Genomic DNA, 19828 nt, shown 5'->3' on the forward strand with positions numbered 1-19828 from the left:
ACCCAAGAAACATTTTATACACAGGTTTCTCAGAAGTTGGACCAATGCTTTTTTAGCTTGAATTATGGGTTAATTGAGGGTTTGTTGGGATATTTGTGAATCAGGTTTGATCATTATTTCATACTGGCAAAGAAACCCTATTGATTATTGTTGTCTCCATACCACCCGTCCTGTTGATTGCACCAAAGGAAATGAAAAATAGCTATTAGCACCAGGTACCTCTAATATCTTGGAAAATCTGTCATCTTTTTGTGCTTTGGTTCTGAGTGAGAAGAGAAAAGGTATGCAACTCAATATTTTTTTTTGATACTTTTTGGTTATCTTCTAGAGATGGAAACATCATCTTTCAAAGGACACGCTCTTGAAGATATGTAATGCTACAGCATTAAGCTTTGAACCTTCCGACTCATTTCTCTACTGGATGCAAATCTTACACCCTTCTTATGATACTTTCCCCTGTCTTTCCCTTCTCCAGTGCTTCATTTTCATCATAAGACTTTACCCGATTTTCATCACCAACTAAATGGCCAAATAAGTTAGACCATGCGTTCAGGAAGGGCCTGCATGTTTTACGGATAACAGTTTTATATAGTCGTACTTCAAACTATATTTACAGCCTTGCTTTTGGATATAAATGCAATTTTCCCACTGTATCCAAATCTGCCTTACACAATAACTCAACTGTTTTTTTTTCCTACTGCCTCAATACAGACTGCATTGAACAAGACTGGATATGACGGCTTGCACACAGAGCTTGATTTAAGTAATAACTGAAATGAATCTGGTTTATACAATGAAGCTATTCTGCACCAGTGTAGGTAAGGATAGATGAAAAAAACAAACTTTGACTCATGCGCCAATCATAAGTTCCAACCCAGTGTTTCACAGGTTTATTTTATTAATAGAAAGCCATTGGTCACAATGGGTTTGGGTTCGACTTTTGGTTGGTGGATTTGACGATGTTTTGTAGTTTTGCGATTAGTTAGAGTTTACTTATTCAATACCTTATTTTAATCATCATTCTAATCATCATTATCAATTTAGTGCTTTCCTACATTACCTGTAAGTCTTCTGCATGGTAGTATACAGTATTAAACAAAAAACATGCTTTTATCCAATACTAAAAAAAATTAATAAAAAGACTACTGAGGTGGCGAAAACTCAAAGTTTTATAGTCTGTGTGCAAGGAAATTCTCACAGTTCTAACACAGTTCTGTGTGTTATTTTCTTAGTTGTCTCACAATCAAAAGTGTTTGGAACCTTCTCATTGGCAAAGAATGACAACTCTTCGTCTACTTTGACTTTTCGGACTCTGACCCAGTCACTGACTAATATCCCGTATCTCAGTATCATGATGGGATCAGGACGCCCTGACCTTGTTGTTCATCCTCAGAAGTTATGAAGTAATTCCTCCCACCCTCTCTTTCTATGTGCCCCGTCTCCTATGCTGTCCATCTCTATTGGTGTATTTCATATCTCTGCTTCGTAACTCATTTTCTTCTCTTTCTCTGTTGTTCCTCCCCATCTCTTTTGTCACATCCTTTTCTTTTTCTCCCTTGCTCCCCTTCTCCTGGCTTATGCTAACCCCCTGACCTTCATGCGCACCTTTGCTTTTATCTTTTCCTTTTTGAGAATGACAATATTTCCTGTCTTTCTGTGCTCTGTGCATCAATCTCACTGTGAAATTACAATTTACTATCGTTTCTTCATGCTTTCTCTCTCAACTCCCCACAATTTGATAACAAATTTGAAATCACATTTGGGATACTTTACTTTGATCGTCTTCACACCCCACTCCCCCTCCGGAGTACATTCCACACATTATATTCCATTGGTTACCTCTTCCCTGGATTGGCCAACTTTACACCTCTTCACATGCAACACCCTTCTCTGAATGTCCCTTCTCCCATTGCCATCTCTCCCCTCTGCTATCCCTCTCCTCCCCTCCCTCTCTCTCTCTGTCTCGCTAGGAAGAGCAGCTTTCCTCCCTGGGTACACCAGACCCCGGTGTGAAAACTGAAGGTGGAGGGGGAGGAGGAATGACCACCGATCCTGGCCCCCGAATCTCCTCCTTGGACATCTCCTCTCACAGCTTGCCCCGCAATGGAGTCCACCCCCAAAGCATAAACCCTCCCTCTCTCCCCACTCCACATCTGCAACCTAATCAGAATGGAGAGCTCCGTGGCAACCAAACATCCAACCCCCTGTGACAACTTTTAGACTGGGACCACAGGATAAACAACAGCAAGACTGTGCATAGGAAGAGGCGGAGCAGGTCAAAAACAACACAGAATCAAATCAGAGAGAGAAGACACAATTTAAAAACAGACTTCCATTTTACTCCAATTTTAACGAAGGATGTGATGACTTGCGCATTTTTCCCAATTTATTTTATTTTTCTCAAGCCAGAGAGAGAAGAAATTTGTGGGAAGGAGTGGTTATTGTACACACATTGTACAATGCATTCAGTGTTAACACACCAGACTAAAGGGCTTTCAAATAAACCTGATCTAGTTTCCAAAATGCAGAGTCAGTAGGCTATCTGTCTTGCAGGACAAGATTATGATATCCTTTAGATATCCTTGGCAGGATTCTCACAAACTGTACACTGTTAAAATGAAGCAAACATGTACATACAGGTAGATTCACCTAACCAAGCAGGTAAATGGAAACATACTGTGTCACCAGTCGGTGGTCAAAAAAAGAAAAGAATCAAATGTAACCAAACACTATTGAATGTCTCACATCCCAAAGACTTCGTAGTAGTCAATAGAATAGTGCTATTTTCCATCTTGTGGTATTCAGTGATTCCCATGGGAACAGTTCCATTAATTTCCTGTCCTGAAAACGCCAGCTCTTACATGTCATCAGTCAAGAAGTGATCATTTAGTCTGGCTTCCTTAGTGCCTTTGAGTGTATTACAACAGGGTTTTCGAAACATCAAAGAAATATATGGTGATGGTATTAATACCCACAAAAGATGCTGTGAGAGATAAATACTAGGACAAGCGAGATACAGTTTAAGTGTTTGGATTTCAAAGACAAGCCCCATGGAAGGTACATGACACTTTCGAAAGTGTCAACAATGAACAACCAGACCAGAATGGGACCGGGCGCATTTTTTTTCTCTTCTCTTACTCAGAACCGATGTGTCATTAACTGGTGCTAAAGAAAAAAACAAAACAGTGCCATTTCCAACTTGTGTGTGTCTATCATAGCACTGCCTCTCATATTTGCCACTGTCTAATTATCTTTCTCTATATGTTTATTGTCATTTGTTTTAATATATTAGTATTTGTCTGTCTGTTTTACACTTTCTGTCTGTCTGTGTGCTTACAGTTTGTTTAGAGGAGGTGAGATGGAAATTGTGCAAGGATATCATGATACTCAAAGAAACTCTCTTACAATCGTATATGATTTTAACAGTTTGACAGTTTAACAGAACTACATTTTCCCACTGAATTTACAGGTAAATATGGTCACAACTTTTGTTTCACAATTGGTTGCAGTCTGACAGGAATTATTGTCCTTTCCAAATGTTACTTTGAGCCTAGTATATGTTTTTATTTTACAGAATCACATAACTACTGTTTCAGTTAATAGTACGGCTGCGGTACATGAGAGAGTTTGGTCTTGTTAAATTGGACTGTCATTAAGTAAGTGTCCTAATTTACCCTTAATTTAAGTTTTGTCAGTTAAGTATTACATTTGCCTACATCTAACAGCTAACCTAAAAGGGATAGTTACTGGCAATTAAACCATGCCAGTTTTCCTTTGCTGTAGTCCATCAATTCAAGCCTGAAGTGCCTGCGTTCCAAGTACTGTGCTAGTGGAATCATTGAGATTTTAATTAGATTGTATTGCAGATTATTGCTACATACAGTGAATTTTAGACCTGGGGTCATGGCCAGCATGATTTTTGATCATAAAATACTACACTGTGCACTTCTGGCATATCATTGTTGTGTGTTGGAATTGTGATAACTCACTGTTGTACTGTGTAATCACACCCTCTCATTTTATGTATCAACTGTTCATTGTTATCCTTGTTTGGATGTAAATTTGTTTTTGCTTTTGTCTTTTTAGCTTCACATTGGTGGTGCTCTGCAACAAACTTGCCTGGGATTTGCTTAGAATTGCAAGCATTTCTTATGTCAACATTCTTAGGACACCACTTTCATGAGTTTTACTTGTTTGTCATACCCCAACACTAGTAGATTGACAAATTAGAAAGGCAGTTCAAATGTTCATTTCAAAATGGCCATTGGATTTACATGATTGAATTGGACATTATTGAATTTCTAAGTAAGTGCTTATAATTTTAAATTGGAGATGTGGTATTGATAATACTGTGCTGACTACTTTTTTAGTGCATTAACAAATGTGCTACACATTACATCAGTATTCCAAGATATGGGACAACAGGGTCACTGATGGATAGAACAGAATTATTATGAATATACCTCAGAGAAAATTGAGAGACTCAGGTAACCAAGCAATTGCCTCAGAGCTACACGAGAATGAGCAAAGAGATAATTCCAACTATGGAATGACTGCCATAAGATAGTTGATCCATATACTGTAGGCCTATAGCAAGAAATCTAGTTATAACTGAATCACACCTCATCAAGCACCCCTCCCGTTCCTTCTCTCTCTGTCTCCCTTTTCTCCCCCTAGCCAATCACGCAGCTTCGTGGAGGACAATCTGGAACCTAATTGGCTGATGCACCATGGGCAGTCCTCAGCATGGCCTGGCCATATCTCAAGAGCGCTTTCTCGTGATGCAATTGGCTGACAAAAGGAGAACTTGGGGCTCTGGTCCCATTCTCCTTATCTAATGGATGGTCCAGAACCACAGCTGACCGTGTAAGGATTTGCTGTTTTTTTTACCCGACTTTATTTGGGCCCTCTCTCTCTGATTGGATGACTAGATTTCCTGTGTTTGACGCTTGTAATTGGATATTTGATTTTCTTATAAAAAAAAACTCTCAACAAAATGGGTTTGTTGGCTCATCAAGCATGCGAAGAACAGCTATGCAGACTGACATGATACTAACCTCTTTGGATTTACAAAATAAAAGGAAAGACAAAACAAAGACAAAGAAGGCAGATAGCTACAACCAAGAAAGAGAGCGAGAGATACTGTACTGTGGGAAAGATGTATTTCAAAGGTGCTCTACTTCTTTCCTTTTTTATGATTGATTTGTTTGTAAAGATTACCCATTTTTGTTTCACATTTTACAATGATTCTCCCCAATCTCTTGGTTCATCCATTTAGTAAAAAAAATATATTTTGATCACTCACTTAAATCATTATTTGCCTACATTTTTAATTCCTAAACGGTTAAAACTGATCATGTTCTTTTTGTCCTTAGTTTTGCAATCCGTACTTTTAAGTTCAGTTATTTATATTTTTAGGTCTTTAAAATGAAATATGCACAGTCTACATACACAAGTGAAACAAGTTCAATCTTACTTCAGTGAACTTTGAAATGAACACAGTGCAATGATTTATATTTCTATAAATTATTATAAAGTAGAAATGTTCCTGCCCAGATATGTATTTATTTAATAATGACAGACTCCTCTATCTTATGAGAGTTCATAGATTAAACATTTTATATCAACCAAGTTTTCATACGACAATCTTATGGAACATTGCCCTTTTATGGAGAGTGATTGCCCTTGGATTGTGAACAAAACTAACAAAGAAATTGTTGTTTTACCTGCTCCCCTTACAACGATTTGCACGTTGCTGTTACCTGCACTCCATTTCTCTCTGGTAATCATGAAAGAATGGAGGATGGATGTTGTTTTTGTACTTAATAATCGCCGTGTAGTTCTCCATTAATGGACGATTTTAAATTCCCTGGATGAAGACAACCTGAATTTTGTTTATTTATTTCAGTCTACGACATGAGCTTAGTTGAGCACAGATGAGGTAAACAAGTTTTTTCAGTGGTGATGTGACAGAATTCTGGAGCCAGTTGCTAAACTTCTCTTTTATTTCTTTGTAATGGACTCCATTGTCACACAACCCTATAGTCAAATCCTTATGTCACCTTCCATCTCTACTGTAACCACTGAAAATGATTCATGTCAAACTAGAGAGAGAGAGATATTAAAGACTCATATTTTAAGTGATTGAATGGTTGTGTATGTGTCTGTAAATACAGTGTGTGTGTATATACTGGATAAATGTGTATATATGGTATGTCTAGGTGTATATACAGTGTGTTTGTATGCAGAGTGTATAGTTTTTCACTATCTCTAATATCTCTCTCTCTCTCTATCTCTCTCTCTATTATGTCTCCTTAAAGTAGGAATGTTGAGGCATGGAAAGTTTAAGAAAACTAGGATGCACTTTCTGTGCAGACATTTTAGTGTGGTCTGTCACTTACAGTTAGCACTTGCATTCTTTAATATTTTACACGTAATATGCCTCTCTCACATAATCTCATAAACAGGGGCATTTTTTAAATATACATTTGGGTGACCAAGCAATGTTTGTACATAATATATATAAAGCTAAATAGAATAAGACAGTATTTCCAGTGACCACCATCTGCGTTTCTTTCAATTCCTGGAATTGTTTTGATTCTTCCTGGTTATCTGATTTTAAGTTGAAATGAGTACATTATATGTTTGCAATGTCATTTAAATTTATATATTTATCCAAACAACCCGTATCTATTTATCTCCTCGAACTCTGCCTTTTATTGACTCCTCTTAACGTTTGTCAGGCTAAAAATTGGTTCAGATTATAATGTTACTTTTAAAATATCCTTACATGCAGAGAAACACTGGTTATAATAATAACATATTTGCCATTGCCATTAAGTTCTTATTAAAGTAAGTGTACCTTCAAACCAGAGATCCCCTCCCCCCTTTACCTTTGACATTATAATAGGTCACACATATTCATATCCCTTGACAAGCCATATAGCCCCCCAACCTCTCTATTGATGTTTTGAAAAGGACAGATATTCGGGGATTTTTGTGTATATTAATGGAAGTTGTATGGAAATTGAGTGATGTTGAAGAGTGTATTTCAATTGTATATGGATTTGTTATGAATGTGGATATTCTGATCATTTAATTATTATTGATATAATGATAATGATTATTGCCATCTTGATTTTGTTGATTAATTATTTTGATGCGGTTAATAACAAGTCCATCAGTTCTTTTTTGAAATAGCCGGAATTTATATTTTTCGGGTGGGTGAATCTTGGAAATAGAAATACCTAAATACATTAATAAATAAACAAATGATTAAATTCTTAACAAGATATGCAGTGTTTTTCTTTATCATATTTGTGTCCTGGTGTTTCACATAGGCCTACGTATGTTCCATGTACATTTTCATTAACAGATGCTCACTGAAACACTTGATAATGTGGTGGTGAATAATAATTAACCAAATATATATATATATTTCTTTACAATTAATTACTCATTTTGGGTTTGGGGATCCATTTGCAACATCCGGGATAGCAAGGTATTGCTTGCCTCAGACCGGACCTCTCTCCTCAGACACCAAGCTGTGATTTTATGACTGATCTGCATGTATGCATAGATGATAGGAGCCAAGGAGAGAGGTCTGCAGTTGGACCCTTTTTGGAGAAGTGAGATGGTTCGATTGCCTTACTTAACCTTGGTATCCCGGATGTTGCAATCTGATCTTTTTCGGCTCGAATTTCTTCGGCTCTTAATCTTTTCTGCTTACATATTTTCGGTTCAAATTTTATGTTTTTAATTGAGTTTTTGGGATCTGAATTTTACTGTTCGAATTTGAGCAACCTGAATTTCCAAACCTTTCATTTTTGGATTTAACATTAAAATACTTTTATATTTAAATTTAAAGAGGTAGTTAGATTCAAATACAACAACTTCTGTGGTGTTAAATTTGCAGTAATAAGTATTCAATACCTTTTCAAATTCAAAATATTATGTCACTGATTTGCTTCCATAAAAATTAACATAGCTACATTTTAAAAGTGAAAATGTGATGCTATCCGCCAATCCAAATTAAATCAGAAGAATCTGTCAATCTTGAGATCCACTGCTGTAATCTCGCGTTGCTCGGGCTGTCTGGCACTGCCTGAGAAGAATAATGGCCGCCCTGGTAGCGATGCCAGGAACAGGGAAGAACACAAGAAACATATCGGGGTATTATAGCTGACCGCGAATTAACGATAGACTCAGGCACTCCCTCTCCTACCCGCTTTCCGAACGGATGGGTAGAGGGGGTATTGCCAAGACATACAAGACACGGAAGAGATTTTGGTTAGGTGGCTAGTGGGAAAGAAAGCTAGACCAATACACTAGCATTAGCTTTTTTAGCGTAGCTAGCTAGCAAATCAACACTGTGCTAATTTGTGACTGCTGCTGGGAGGGTAAGCCTGATCAACTCTGTCAAGTGTGGGTTTAAAAGGGTTTGAAAACAGACTCTCATGAAAGACTGGAGTGTGTGATCTTCACTCTAACAATAGCTAACATGAGTGGATCTGGACAGGACAATGAGCCGGAGGCGAAGGTCCTTCTCATCAAGAGGCTGTACAGGTAAGTGAACTCGTCTGGTTGGCAGGCTAGCTACCTAAACGGCTAAACGCTGCTAAACGTCGTTAGCAGAAGAAGCCCTTCTAGCTGCCTCCCAGCTTACTTCTAGCTAGCAAGGCCCTTCACGTCGTGGGTAGCTAACTATAAGGTTTTCAGCGTTAGCTCTAGCTATCTGCTTCAGTCGGTATGCTACTACCCAGTGTTTCATTAAATTTGACACTGTCATTCATTTTTTCGAGCTTTCTACCAAGCCAGTTTGTAGAACTAAATTGGTCAACATTAGATAGATAGACAGGTTACTGTCATGTGCCTATTATTACTCTCTAGCATACATGACTGACCACATTCTTATGACAATGACTCAACGCTCATTCGGTTGCAATATGCTTACTAGCTTGCCAGCAAAGCTAGCATGTATGTAGCTAACCAATTAACCACAACTAGCCAACAATAGTAGGAAAGTCTGTTATTGGACAGCGAATCAAATGAGCTTGCATAGTAAACTTGGCAGCTGCCTCACTTAAGTCGTTTTCAATGTTGCTATCCTTATGTTGCATTGGCTAAATTGGCGCCCGATTCAATGCCACACAACCTAGGCTGTCTAGCAAACAAGTTATGTAGTCCAGGTTGAAACAGTAGTACTGTTGACAATTGGAAAGCTGTCAGAGACAATTCCCAATGGTTATAGTAATAGCCGACTATGTTCATGTCCTCTCTCTATTGCTTGATTAGGGCTGTGGTAGAGTCTGTGCACAAGCTGGATGTGATCATTGGCAGCAAAGCATCCCACAGAGAGGTTTTCAAACCTGAGAACATCAGCCTTCGAAACAAGTAAGTATAACAAAGACATTGAACCAGTAATATTGATGTGCATGACCAGTTTACCAATCTACCTATCATCATGAGAGTTAAGAAGCTTTTTGTTGTAGAAGTGTATAACAACTACTATACGACAGTATACTGTGACATGCTGTGATCTGAGAATTATTGCCATTTCTCAATTATTTAAAAGCTGAGATGCAATACATGGAGTGATTGGAAGTGTAGCAAAGCAATAACGCAATCAGTTGCTGCACACCAATTGGCTGATTATAGTTAGGGCCATATCCCAGCAGTAGAGGAGTTTAGGAGAGTAAATAAAGGATGAATACCTATTGTTCATGAGGCGATGTGCAAGTACTTATTGTGTGTTCTGTCTGTTAAGGTTGCGGGAGCTGTGTGTGAAGCTGATGTTCCTCCACCCTGTAGACTACGGCCGCAAGGCAGAGGAGCTTCTCTGGAGAAAGGTCTACTATGAGGTCATTCAGGTCATCAAGACTAACAAGAAGGTACTGACTTGGACCCATAGCTGCTACACTGATCCCGACTTCTTATTTGTGATGTTATCGGATCTTGAATTTCTTTCGGGATTAGTACAGTGAATTGAATCTGTTTACGCTATGTTATTTCCGGGGGTTAGATGTTTTGCATATCCAAATCATTGGGTTGTCAAGTCCCTTACACAAGCGAGTCTGTTTCTTCACTGAACGTACCTTTCCCCTCCCCTCTTCCTTGTTTCCTCCTGCAGCACATTCACAGCCGCAGTGCTCTGGAGTGTGCCTACAGGACCCACCTGATAGCAGGAGTGGGATTCTACCAGCACTTGCTGCTCTACATTCAGTCTCATTACCAGCTGGAGCTGCAGGACTGCATCGACTGGACTCACGTCACCGACCCTCTCATTGGTGAGAGCCACACACGCTCACACACACACACACACAAACAAACACAAGGCACAAGGAAGCACAGGCTGTCGCTCTTTAATTCAGTTCACTTTATTTATCCTGAAGGAAAATCACATAGGTAGGTTATAGACCTCACAAAAAAATGCGGCGTTCCAGACACCGCAAACCCGTGGGCAGAGTGTCATTAGAAGTGAGAATGATGCATAACAAAATCAATTTACATATTTGCATTTAAAGAGACTGCATTTGTTCCTGCAGGTCGAAAGCAGCCTGTGTCTGCCAGCCCCAAGGAGATGGAGTGGGCACAGATGGCTTGTCATCGCTGTCTGGTGTACCTGGGAGATCTAGGTAGAACACAAACATTGTAACTTCTCTTCATCAGCGAGAATATGTTGGACGCATCGACACGACCTTCAGATTTCTTGTAGACGTTTTTAGGCTAGGTTTAATCCCAAGCATGTATGTATTGACATGTATCTAGATGAGCCTATCCTCTGCGTTCCCAAGGTCACCTTGGCTGTTATAAGGGAAGGGGTTCTAGCAGATGTTTGAGGTTGTCTGAACGCTTCCCCCCACTGCAGCACGCTACCAAAATGAGTTGGCTGGGGTGGAGTCTGAGCAGCTGGCTGAACGCTTCTACCACCAGGCCCTGTCCGTCACGCCGCACGTCGGTGAGTGTCGACAACCTACTCGGTCCCTTTGTCCGATCCGCGCCCCGTTTATCTCCCCGAACACGTCAGCTAGAGATTCACCTGTGCATATCAGATGCATATCAGAAGACAAGTTATTTCTTCTACATGATTGATTGGCTGCCTTTAAATTGTGATAAACATGTAGCACGGTCAGCCTAAAGGATTTGGTTTTGAATGTTCAAGTGCTGTTTGGGCCAGAAGAGGGCACTGCCAGTCTTTTTATATTCTGTTCTCTAGAAATACCTGTATTTCGTTTTGGTTGATGGGCTTTATGATGAGAAATAGGCTAGTTATTCATACAAATGTTAATGCATTATTTACAAAAAAAACGAATCCTATGTATTTATTATATTGCCGGATGTATTCACGAATTAATGTATTTGTTTTGCAGGAATGCCTTTCAATCAGTTGGGTACATTAGCAGGTAGTAAGTTCTTCAATGTGGAGGCCACCTACTACTACCTTCGCTGGTGAGAGACCTGTTAGCTATCCATTGTTAGATATTCAACCAAATACAGTACACTAGAAAGATGTGCTGGCTGCTCTTTTGACCTCTTCCTCAGTTATGGCAGAAGTTCATGTTTTACAAATTGCCATTCACATATTGATAAGTGCAGGAAAGTATTAGGTCAGTATTTGAAGACTAATTCAGTTTTGTGGAGAATATAATGAAATATGAAAGAAAATAATTACATAAAATCAGTGGAGTGGAAGGAACTCCTGTGGTTGTTTCCACAAATATATTCACACTTCTTTTGCTCCATCCTATAACAGTATCCAGTCGGAAAGTCCTTTTGAAGGGGCCTATGGGAACTTAAAGCGTCTCTTTGACAAGGCTGCCAAGATGTACCACCAGGTGAAGAAGCAGGAGATGAAGAAGCTGTCACCGTCTCGTCAAAGGTGAGTGGCAGCCATGCACTTATGAGCGCTCACGGTTCCCACACTGTCCAAAACTGCTAAATGTTCTACCCTTCGGCTTAACAGCGCAGCAATTATTTTTAATTGGGCACTGGGGTCCCGATGAGGTAACAAGGTAGCCACTCACAATTTTTGGTTCACTTAAATGTATTCAAAAGAAATTTGAAATGAAATAGAATAACTCCTTTTAGTCTTTTTTTCCAGGCTGGATAGCAGTCGATCACATTGGCTTGCATGAGTTGCATACATTTGTGTGGATTCAACTGCTATGCTTCCCCAGGTCTAAAGACATCAAGCGACTCCTGGTGAGCTTCATGTACCTTCAGAGTCTACTGCAACCCAAGAACAGGCAAGTCCTAAACACTCCCCCAACATACCGGTTTCTGTTGATCAAAACGGCAATTGAGAATTGGTAATTCAAGCGGTGTTTGTGGGCCTCTCATTTTTGGAGGGGAGTTCGGAGTTCCACCTCTTCCTCATGGTCTCCCTCTCCTCCCCAACCACTCTGTAGCCTGATGGAGACAGAGCTGACGTCACTGTGCCAGTCGGTGCTGGAGGACTTCAACCTGGTGCTGTTCTACCTGCCCCCACCCGCCCAGCCCCACGCCGGCCACTCCCCCAGCGAGGAGGAGGAGGAGCCTCAGCAGCAGCACGACTCGGCCTGCGCCCTCCTGCCCGACGCCCTGGTCTTCAAGATGGTGGTCACCTGTCTCATGGTGGTGCACAGTCTCAAAAGGGGAGGTCAGTGGCAGGATTATGTTCAATATTGGTATAAACCATAAGTTTCCTGAGCATGGTCATAAAGGGGTCTGTCTCTTGAACCAGCGGTGAAGAACATTTTCAGGTTATGAAAGGAGTTCATGTGAGAAGAAAAAGTACACAATTGTGTTGGCTTTCATTAGGACTCAATTTGAACGGAACTCCTCCACAGGGTCGAAGCAGTACAGTGCGTCCATAGCTTTCACCCTGGCTCTCTTCTCCCACCTGGTCAACCACGTCAACATCCGGCTACAAGCCGAGCTGGAGGAGGGCGAGAGCCAAGTGCCTGCACTGCAGACAGACAACACCGGTAACACTGACAAATCAGGCAACCCTGACATTTCTGGCAACGTCTGCAGGACCTTTAAAATATAATGAAATGTTTCTCAAAAATATAAATGAATATCACCCAGCTTTGGGAAATGCAGTATACAGTGTCTTAACACTTTGACCGAGAACATAATTTTAAGTATATTTGGTGTGCCCCCCCCCCCCCCCCCCCCCCCCCCCCCCACTAGATGACGCTGAGATGAGAGACCTGTCCGAGCCCCTGGCCCCTGCGGAGAAGCCTCTCCAGAATGGCTCTCTGGAGCTGGAGGACGAGCAGGGGAGGGCTCGTCCCAGAAGCGGGCCCGCGACGGGCGGGAGCGCAGCCGGCGAGCAGAAGAAGTCCGAGGAGGAGAAGCAGAAACAGAAGAAGAAGTACACCCGCCTCTCGCGCCTCCGCCGCCGGCGCTGCGCCGCTCGGAAGGAGGACGAAAGCGACCTCAGCGAGGGTTTCGAGAGCGACGAGGAGGAGGACGACGAGGAGGAGCCGAGGCCGGGCCACGCCGACGTGGGCACCCCCCCGCCCGAGGCCTGCGCCCCCAACAAGGAGAGCAAGAGGGAGCCCCTGCCCAAGCAGGGCAGCTGGGAGAGCGGGTCCGAGGAGGAGGAGGAGGAGGGGGGCACGGCGTTCGACGTGGAGACGGACTCGGACATGAACAGCCAGGAGTCCCGCTCCGACCTGGAAGACATGGAGGACAACCCCGACGGCACGGAGAGCGTGGACGGGCCCCGAGAGGCGCAGGACGCCAAGGACCGGGCGAGCCCCCGCAGGGACGGGGACAGCCCTCCGGCCACCAACGGGCCCCTGCTGCCCTGCAGCGACCCCAGCATCAGCAGCAACCTCCAGGCCATGTCCTCGCAGCTCTTCCAGGCCAAGCGCTGTTTCCGCCTGGCGCCCACCTTCAGCAACATGCTCGTCCGCCCTCAAGGCTCCACCTCGGCGAACCCGGCCCCCGCCGACCCCAACCACTCTGCTAGCCCCTCCCTGGAGACCCCACCTCCCCCCGGAGACTCTCCCTGCGACGCTGGCCCTGGGACTGCCAACGGAACCAACGACAACGGTAACCTAGTAATTCAGCTTCCTGTTCCACAAAGTGACAACATATTAACTACACGTTGCTCCGTTTGTTACATTGCACAATGCACATTACTTATTAGGGGTGGGAATCTTTTGGTACCTTTCGATTCTTGGGGTTACGAATCAATAAAAAAACGATTCACCATTCAATCGATTTTTTTACATTTTGTGAATCGCTAGAAGACTGAATCGTGATTCAAATGTGAATAAATGTTTCCCCCCCCACCCCTAGGAATTATGTAGTTGTACTGTAACATAAACACAAATGTAAAGTGTTACCCTTTATTACATTTGTTACTACAGACTTGGATTCGGATTCCGAAGGCAGCCAGCACAGCACCCAATCAGTGCCTAGCGAGAAGACCCTGTCCGAGAGACTAGAGATTTTGACCAATCAGGGCCTCATCCAGGTGGTGAAGGTGTTTGTGGATTGGCTGAGGACAAACACAGATATTATACTCATGTGTGCACAGGTAAAGGAGGACCCATCATTTCAGAGTCTCCTCATTTCAAATAATTAAATTTCATCCAAGGTGCTGTACAAGTCCCTGTCTTTCTCTGCCCGTGTAGAGTTCTCAAAGCCTATGGAACAGACTGTCAGTGCTGCTGAACCTTCTGCCAGATGGGAGCAAGATGCTGGAAGCAGGTTCGTCCTATAAGCCAAGCTTTCCTCTGTGTTTTTCCTCTATAGCATTCCTTCATTTTCGATCTCTCTCCCCCCTTTTTTACCAAACTCAAATGATACACCTGTCACCTCCTAAGGGCAAAGTTGCTTGTTTGGCTCCCCCCCCCTCTCTCTGTTGCGGCTGTAGAGCTGGGCCTGAGCGCGGAGGTGAAGGAGCTGCTGGGTGAGGGTGAGCAGCCTGGCCTGGTGCAGAGCGTGCTGCTGCCCGAGGACCTGGCTCTGCGCCACCTGCCCGCCCTCGGCCTGGCACACCGCCGCCTCGACTTCCACCGCCAGAGACCCTCGCTCAGCCCCGTACAAGAGGTGCGAACACACGGGCTCCTAACTTGCACACACACACCTGTCTCCGTTCTTGCCCAACGTTTCCACATGCTGTCTGCCGTAGTTGTGGGCGCATACACAGATGCCGGACCACACACGTTAGGAATTAGAAATATTTGCTCCAACCCCTCAGCCAACTTCTTTTTAAGTGTGGTAACCACTTCCATGAAAGTGCCAGAAAGCCTTACTTAAATGTGCCCAGAGTTAAAGTTTCTACTTTAATATTCATGTTTAGGAATATGTTTTTTTTCTTCCAAAAGTCGGATTAAACAATAGGAAAAAATGTGCTCCCTTACTGTGCCAATGTTTCTAGAGCCAACAAATTACTTTAATTATTTGGCAAATGTGATTCCTTTACATCGATTTACAAGTGGGCTACGTCAAGCTTTTCATTTACAGTACTTATAGCAGTAGACATTGCATTACAAATTCCTTAGTGGGTAAGTGGTTTGTAACGTAGTCATAAATTAGTCTCCAAAAGTAGGATATCATATATCAAGAAGACACTATTGTTCAGATAAATGATGTATGAATATATGTTATTAATAAGGGGTGATAAGATTAACTTGATGGGGACATTACTGAATATTCAGCTGGAAATTCCAGCAGACATTGTAGTGAAGTGCCTAGTCATTGGACTGTAGGTCAAACCTGACCAGACATTTTTTTACAATCCATCCTGCTCACCTTCTCCTTCCCATTGGCTGCTTCTTGTCCCTGGTCTCCCATAGATCGTTCATATTCCTCTGTGATAAACTCACCGTCTCTCACCGCTGTTCTCTCTCCTCTTCCTCTCTCCTCTCCTAGTGTGTCGTGCGCGTGTGTTGTATCCGTAGTTTTGGCCACTTCCTCACCAGTCTCCAGGGCAACGTGCTTCACTTTAACCCAGAGTTGGGCATCTTTACCAGCATCAGCCAATCAGAGCAGGACAACCTGGTACAACAGGCCAAGGCCCAGTTCCGCATGGTGAGGAACACTCATGGACTAATTACTGCAGTAGAAGTCTACCAGAAATAAAACCTGCAATGACCTTTGATAAGTTGTTTTGGCAGTATGACGTTTTTGTAATTGATGAAATTTAATACCACAAGTATCGAATGATTAACATTGGATCTGCAATATTTTATTTTGTGATATAATGGCCATCGTTGAGTATTTCAATCTGGATGAAGACATAGCGTAGGTGTCTTGCTGAAACGTAGATGAAAACCTCCATCCTTCCCTGTGTGTGTGTGTGTGTGTGTGTGTGTGTGTGTGTGTGTGTGTGTGTGTGTGTGTGTGTGTGTGTGTGTGTGTGTGTGTGTGTGTGTGTGTGTGTGTGTGTGTGTGTGTGTGTGTGTGTGTGTGTGTGTGTGTGTGTGTGTGTGTGTGTGTGTCCAGGCCGAGGAGGAAGCTCGCCGAAATCGCCTGATGAGAGACATGGCACAGCTTCGACTGCAGGTCTGCATCACATCCGTCGACATCCCACCACCCCCTCTTCTCCAGCTTCTAAACCGGCCGATGACTCTCGCATCCTTAACATCTCCCATCCCGCCTCTCCTCTTGCAGTTGGAGGTGTCCCAGCTAGAGGGCAGTCTGCAGCAGCCTAAGGCCCAGTCCTCCATGTCCCCCTACCTGGTGCCTGACTCTGCCGCCCTGAGCCAGCACCTCAACCTCATCAGGCAGCTGGCCGGCAGCGGGTGCTTCATCATCATCATCCCACGCACAGGTGAACGCCTACTCGCTTCCTTCACCCTTGGCTGCAACCTGGCTCGGCTGTTTCCCCACTGTTTGGAATAGATAGGCCTACGCATATTTTGATATTTGTCATCGTTGACCCCTTGCTGTGTGTTTCAGTGATTGACGGCCTGGACGTGCTGAAGAAAGAGAACCCCGGTGCAAGGGACGGGATCCGCTTCCTGGAGTCGGAGTTTCGCAAGGGCAACCGGTATGTGTCGGAGGGGACTGTTACAGGGTTAGATCCCATATAAAAGACTGATGGGTATTTCCCAGTGACATCTAAAAGCATTGCTTAATGATTTTCCTTATCTTGGGTATTTAGGGAAGCACTCAAAAGACTTTACTGTAAGTCAACTGCTCTGAATGCTAACCCTCTCCCCCCCCCCTCTCTCTTTTTCCACACCCTCCCCACAACTTAACCCCAGGTACATTCGCTGTCAGAAGGAGTCCGGGCGGAGTTTCGAGAGAGACAAACTCAAACGGCAGGACATGGAGGCCTGGTAAGACCTGACTGTTTGGACCGTCTCTTTGCACACTCCCTCTCCTGTTCGACAGCCTCTCTTACTTCCTTGTCATTCCCTGAACAATACGTCCTAAATACGTAACTCAGGTCCCCTCTGACCGCCCTTTTTTTTAATTCAGTGGATGAAAACCCTGACCCAAATGAGTGTCTGCCTCGCGTTACAGAGAGGCCGAGGCAGACTCGCGGAACATGCTGTGGAAGCCAGTGCACTCATGAAAGAGACGATATGATCTAGCATAGGTTACTGATGTCACTGGTTCTTATGTTCTACCGTCAGTAGCTTCATTTCAGGCATACTCCTAAGTGACACGTCCGTGGCGCGCGTCGCTATGTTCATCTAAAGCGGTGATCTCTGGTTTGTCAAGGCATCTATATAAGATGGTGGACAGCTGTCGCCAGCTGACCGTTTCCCAGAGTAATGGAGAGGAGGATACTGCTGGCATGGTGACCATCCTCACAGGTCACCCAGTGGAGGAGCTGAGTTCCAGATCTGCGCCTATGAAGGTCAGTGACCCAGGAGATGGGCTGTATTAGACTGGTTTCCTAGTTCGAGTAGTTTGATTTTCCGATTGTCCTAAGATTTGTGTACTAGTGAGTCGTGACCGAGACAAGACACTATCCATAAACTGTATATTATGTTGTCTACTACCTGTACAAAATGATACTCATTATACTATCTGAGACCAAGGTTGTGTTTTTTTGTTCTTTTTTTATAACAAAGAACTGACCGTTTTATTGGCTGATGGTTGAATTACCGTTGATGTCAGTGGTGAGATTCATCCGGGGGCAGGGTTAACAATCCTTTTTTTTTTCTTTTTTTTTTTTTTTCGTCTCCCTGGCAACAGTCTGCCATCCAGGCAGTGGCCTCAGCAGGCATGGAGCTGAAGAACATTGTGGAGTTCTACCGGCAGTGGAAGGAGATTGGCTGAGAGGGTTTGAGGGGCTCGGTCGGCATGGCGGACGACTGATCACACACTCACTGCCTCTCTCTCTCTCCCACTCCGTTGCTCTGTCTGTCTCTGCGTCTCCAAGGAAACATCAACTCTGCGAAAGGAAGCTGGACAGAAGTCAGGAAAGAAAAGCTAGAGGTTGGGAAAGTGAAACGCCGGAGGATAGAAAGGGCGAGTAATATGGGCAAAGGGGGGCTTTATAAGAAGTAGCAGACCAACCCCCCCCCCCTCTCCCTTCAAACTCCCCAATCATAAAGAGCGACCTCTAGAGGTCAGGGTGAGTGTAGGCGGGGAAATGCTACACAACTTTAAGTGCCCCCTGGTTCACATCATTACCAGGCATATACCGTTTGATATCAGCAAGTACATACGTGTCAAAAGAGAATGCACACATTCACGCTCAGATACATCCATTGGTATAAATATATAGTGTTTTTGGATTTCCGTGTTCTCCTCCTTCCCTTTTATCTGTTGAGAGTAGGGCAAGAGACGGCGAGAGGCCGTCTGGTTTGTGGAGGGCGGAGGGTTACGTAGGGGGGAATCTAGACCCAGTGTGAGAGCAGACCCCTGGTTTTCAAAATCACTTGCTTGCCAAGCTTCCAGCCTTGCCACACAACAAGGTATTCTAGCTCACAGGGCTAAAGAATGGGTTGAGGTCAACGGATGTACACTTCTACGGGATTGGTTTTCTTTTGTGGCTAATCTGTTAGTCCTTTTTTTTTTTTTTTGCTGTGAACTTTTGTGACCAGTGACTAATGTATTGTGGTATCTGTGAGTAAGGACAATAAGAGTAAAAGATGATGGGTTGTGCCCTGTTGATGGTTTTAATTTGAATTTTATTTTTGTACCCAAATGTACTTTATTTTTTTGTAAGCTGCGCTAAATGAAAAACACCTGGACGTTTGGTTAAGATGATGAGGGTTGTTGTCTTGCATTGTTCCCTTAAGACAGTTGGATAATCCTTCTTTAAAACAACACATAGTCCAGAATTGTCATGTCACGCTTAGAGTTTAGCCAGAGAAAGGCTGGACACGGTGTTCTGCTGTTGCCAGTGGCTAAGGAAAGAGGGGTCGGCGACTCTCACAGTGGCGTCACTGAGAGATTGGGTGAGATGTTTGTGTTTTGACCCCTGTGATCTCCTATATACCATCTGCCTTCATCCCACCATAGTAACTGTCCCATCTTGCACAGTGCAAAGGAAATGTATGTGTGGCCATACATTGAACAATTACAAATTAAAATTTACAAATTAAAGATGTTTCTGGATATTATTCTTGAGCACTAGCAAGTCACTCATAGCAATAAAACCTGTAGGTTATTCCAAACACCAAATATTCACCAGTACACAATTTAGGAATAGTTAAATGATCTACATATAGGCTTTAATCTGTTCTCTAACTCCTTACCGAAGCCCTTTCACTTGAGACAGTCTCATTCTGCAGTCTGGGTCTACTAACTAGGTCTCTGTGTGCTGTCCTCCACTCTGTCTCGTGCTCCATTCTGCCTTGGGCCTCGTGCCCACCGCTGCATGGCATAGGAGAGAGGGACCAATCCCCAGGCAGCAGGGTCA

At 43.3% G+C, this 19828-nt stretch overlaps 2 protein-coding genes across 13 annotated transcripts in view; both read left to right on the forward strand.

Moving 5' to 3' along the window:
* Nucleotides 1–7281, forward strand: part of syngap1b (synaptic Ras GTPase activating protein 1b) — a 72265-nt gene extending 64984 nt beyond the window's left edge. For 8 of the 11 annotated variants that reach the window (XM_062465415.1, XM_062465412.1, XM_062465420.1 and 5 more), the window contains one exon: nt 1971–7281. In XM_062465415.1, the coding sequence (XP_062321399.1) occupies nt 1971–2210 (240 nt within the window). In that variant the 3' untranslated portion in view covers nt 2211–7281. The remainder of the gene's footprint in view (nt 1–1970) is intronic. The other 3 variants (XM_062465409.1, XM_062465416.1, XM_062465411.1) reach the window with 2 other exon arrangements.
* An 811-nt stretch (nt 7282–8092) lies between these two features.
* Nucleotides 8093–19059, forward strand: smg5 (SMG5 nonsense mediated mRNA decay factor). Of its 2 annotated transcripts, XM_062465422.1 has the most exons (23): nt 8093–8399; nt 8496–8565; nt 9295–9393; nt 9767–9890; nt 10130–10286; nt 10545–10634; nt 10868–10957; nt 11370–11448; nt 11753–11878; nt 12177–12245; nt 12408–12637; nt 12828–12965; nt 13174–14043; nt 14364–14533; nt 14631–14706; nt 14873–15048; nt 15874–16032; nt 16447–16506; nt 16615–16774; nt 16903–16993; nt 17211–17285; nt 17674–17812; nt 18154–19059. In XM_062465422.1, exons 2-23 carry the CDS (start codon nt 8501–8503, stop codon nt 18235–18237), a joined length of 3327 nt encoding a protein of 1108 aa, XP_062321406.1. In that variant the 5' UTR covers nt 8093–8399; nt 8496–8500; the 3' UTR covers nt 18238–19059. The 2 variants fall into 2 exon arrangements, with proteins under 2 accessions (XP_062321406.1, XP_062321405.1); XM_062465421.1 differs by having other exon boundaries at nt 8093–8565.
* Nucleotides 19060–19828: the final 769 nt, after the last annotated feature.

The sequence above is a fragment of the Osmerus eperlanus genome, chromosome 7 (assembly GCF_963692335.1).
Source record: "Osmerus eperlanus chromosome 7, fOsmEpe2.1, whole genome shotgun sequence".
In the NCBI taxonomy this organism is placed as follows: Eukaryota; Metazoa; Chordata; class Actinopteri; order Osmeriformes; family Osmeridae; genus Osmerus; species Osmerus eperlanus.

Coding starts and splice junctions, on each gene's coding strand:
- smg5 (XM_062465421.1), top strand. CDS start 8,501: ATGAGTGGATCTGGACAGGACAATGAGCCGGAGGCGAAGGTCCTTCTC. Junction 9,394..9,766: donor AACATCAGCCTTCGAAACAA/GTAAGTATAACA, acceptor CTGTCTGTTAAG/GTTGCGGGAGCTGTGTGTGA. Junction 12,246..12,407: donor CTACTGCAACCCAAGAACAG/GCAAGTCCTAAA, acceptor ACCACTCTGTAG/CCTGATGGAGACAGAGCTGA.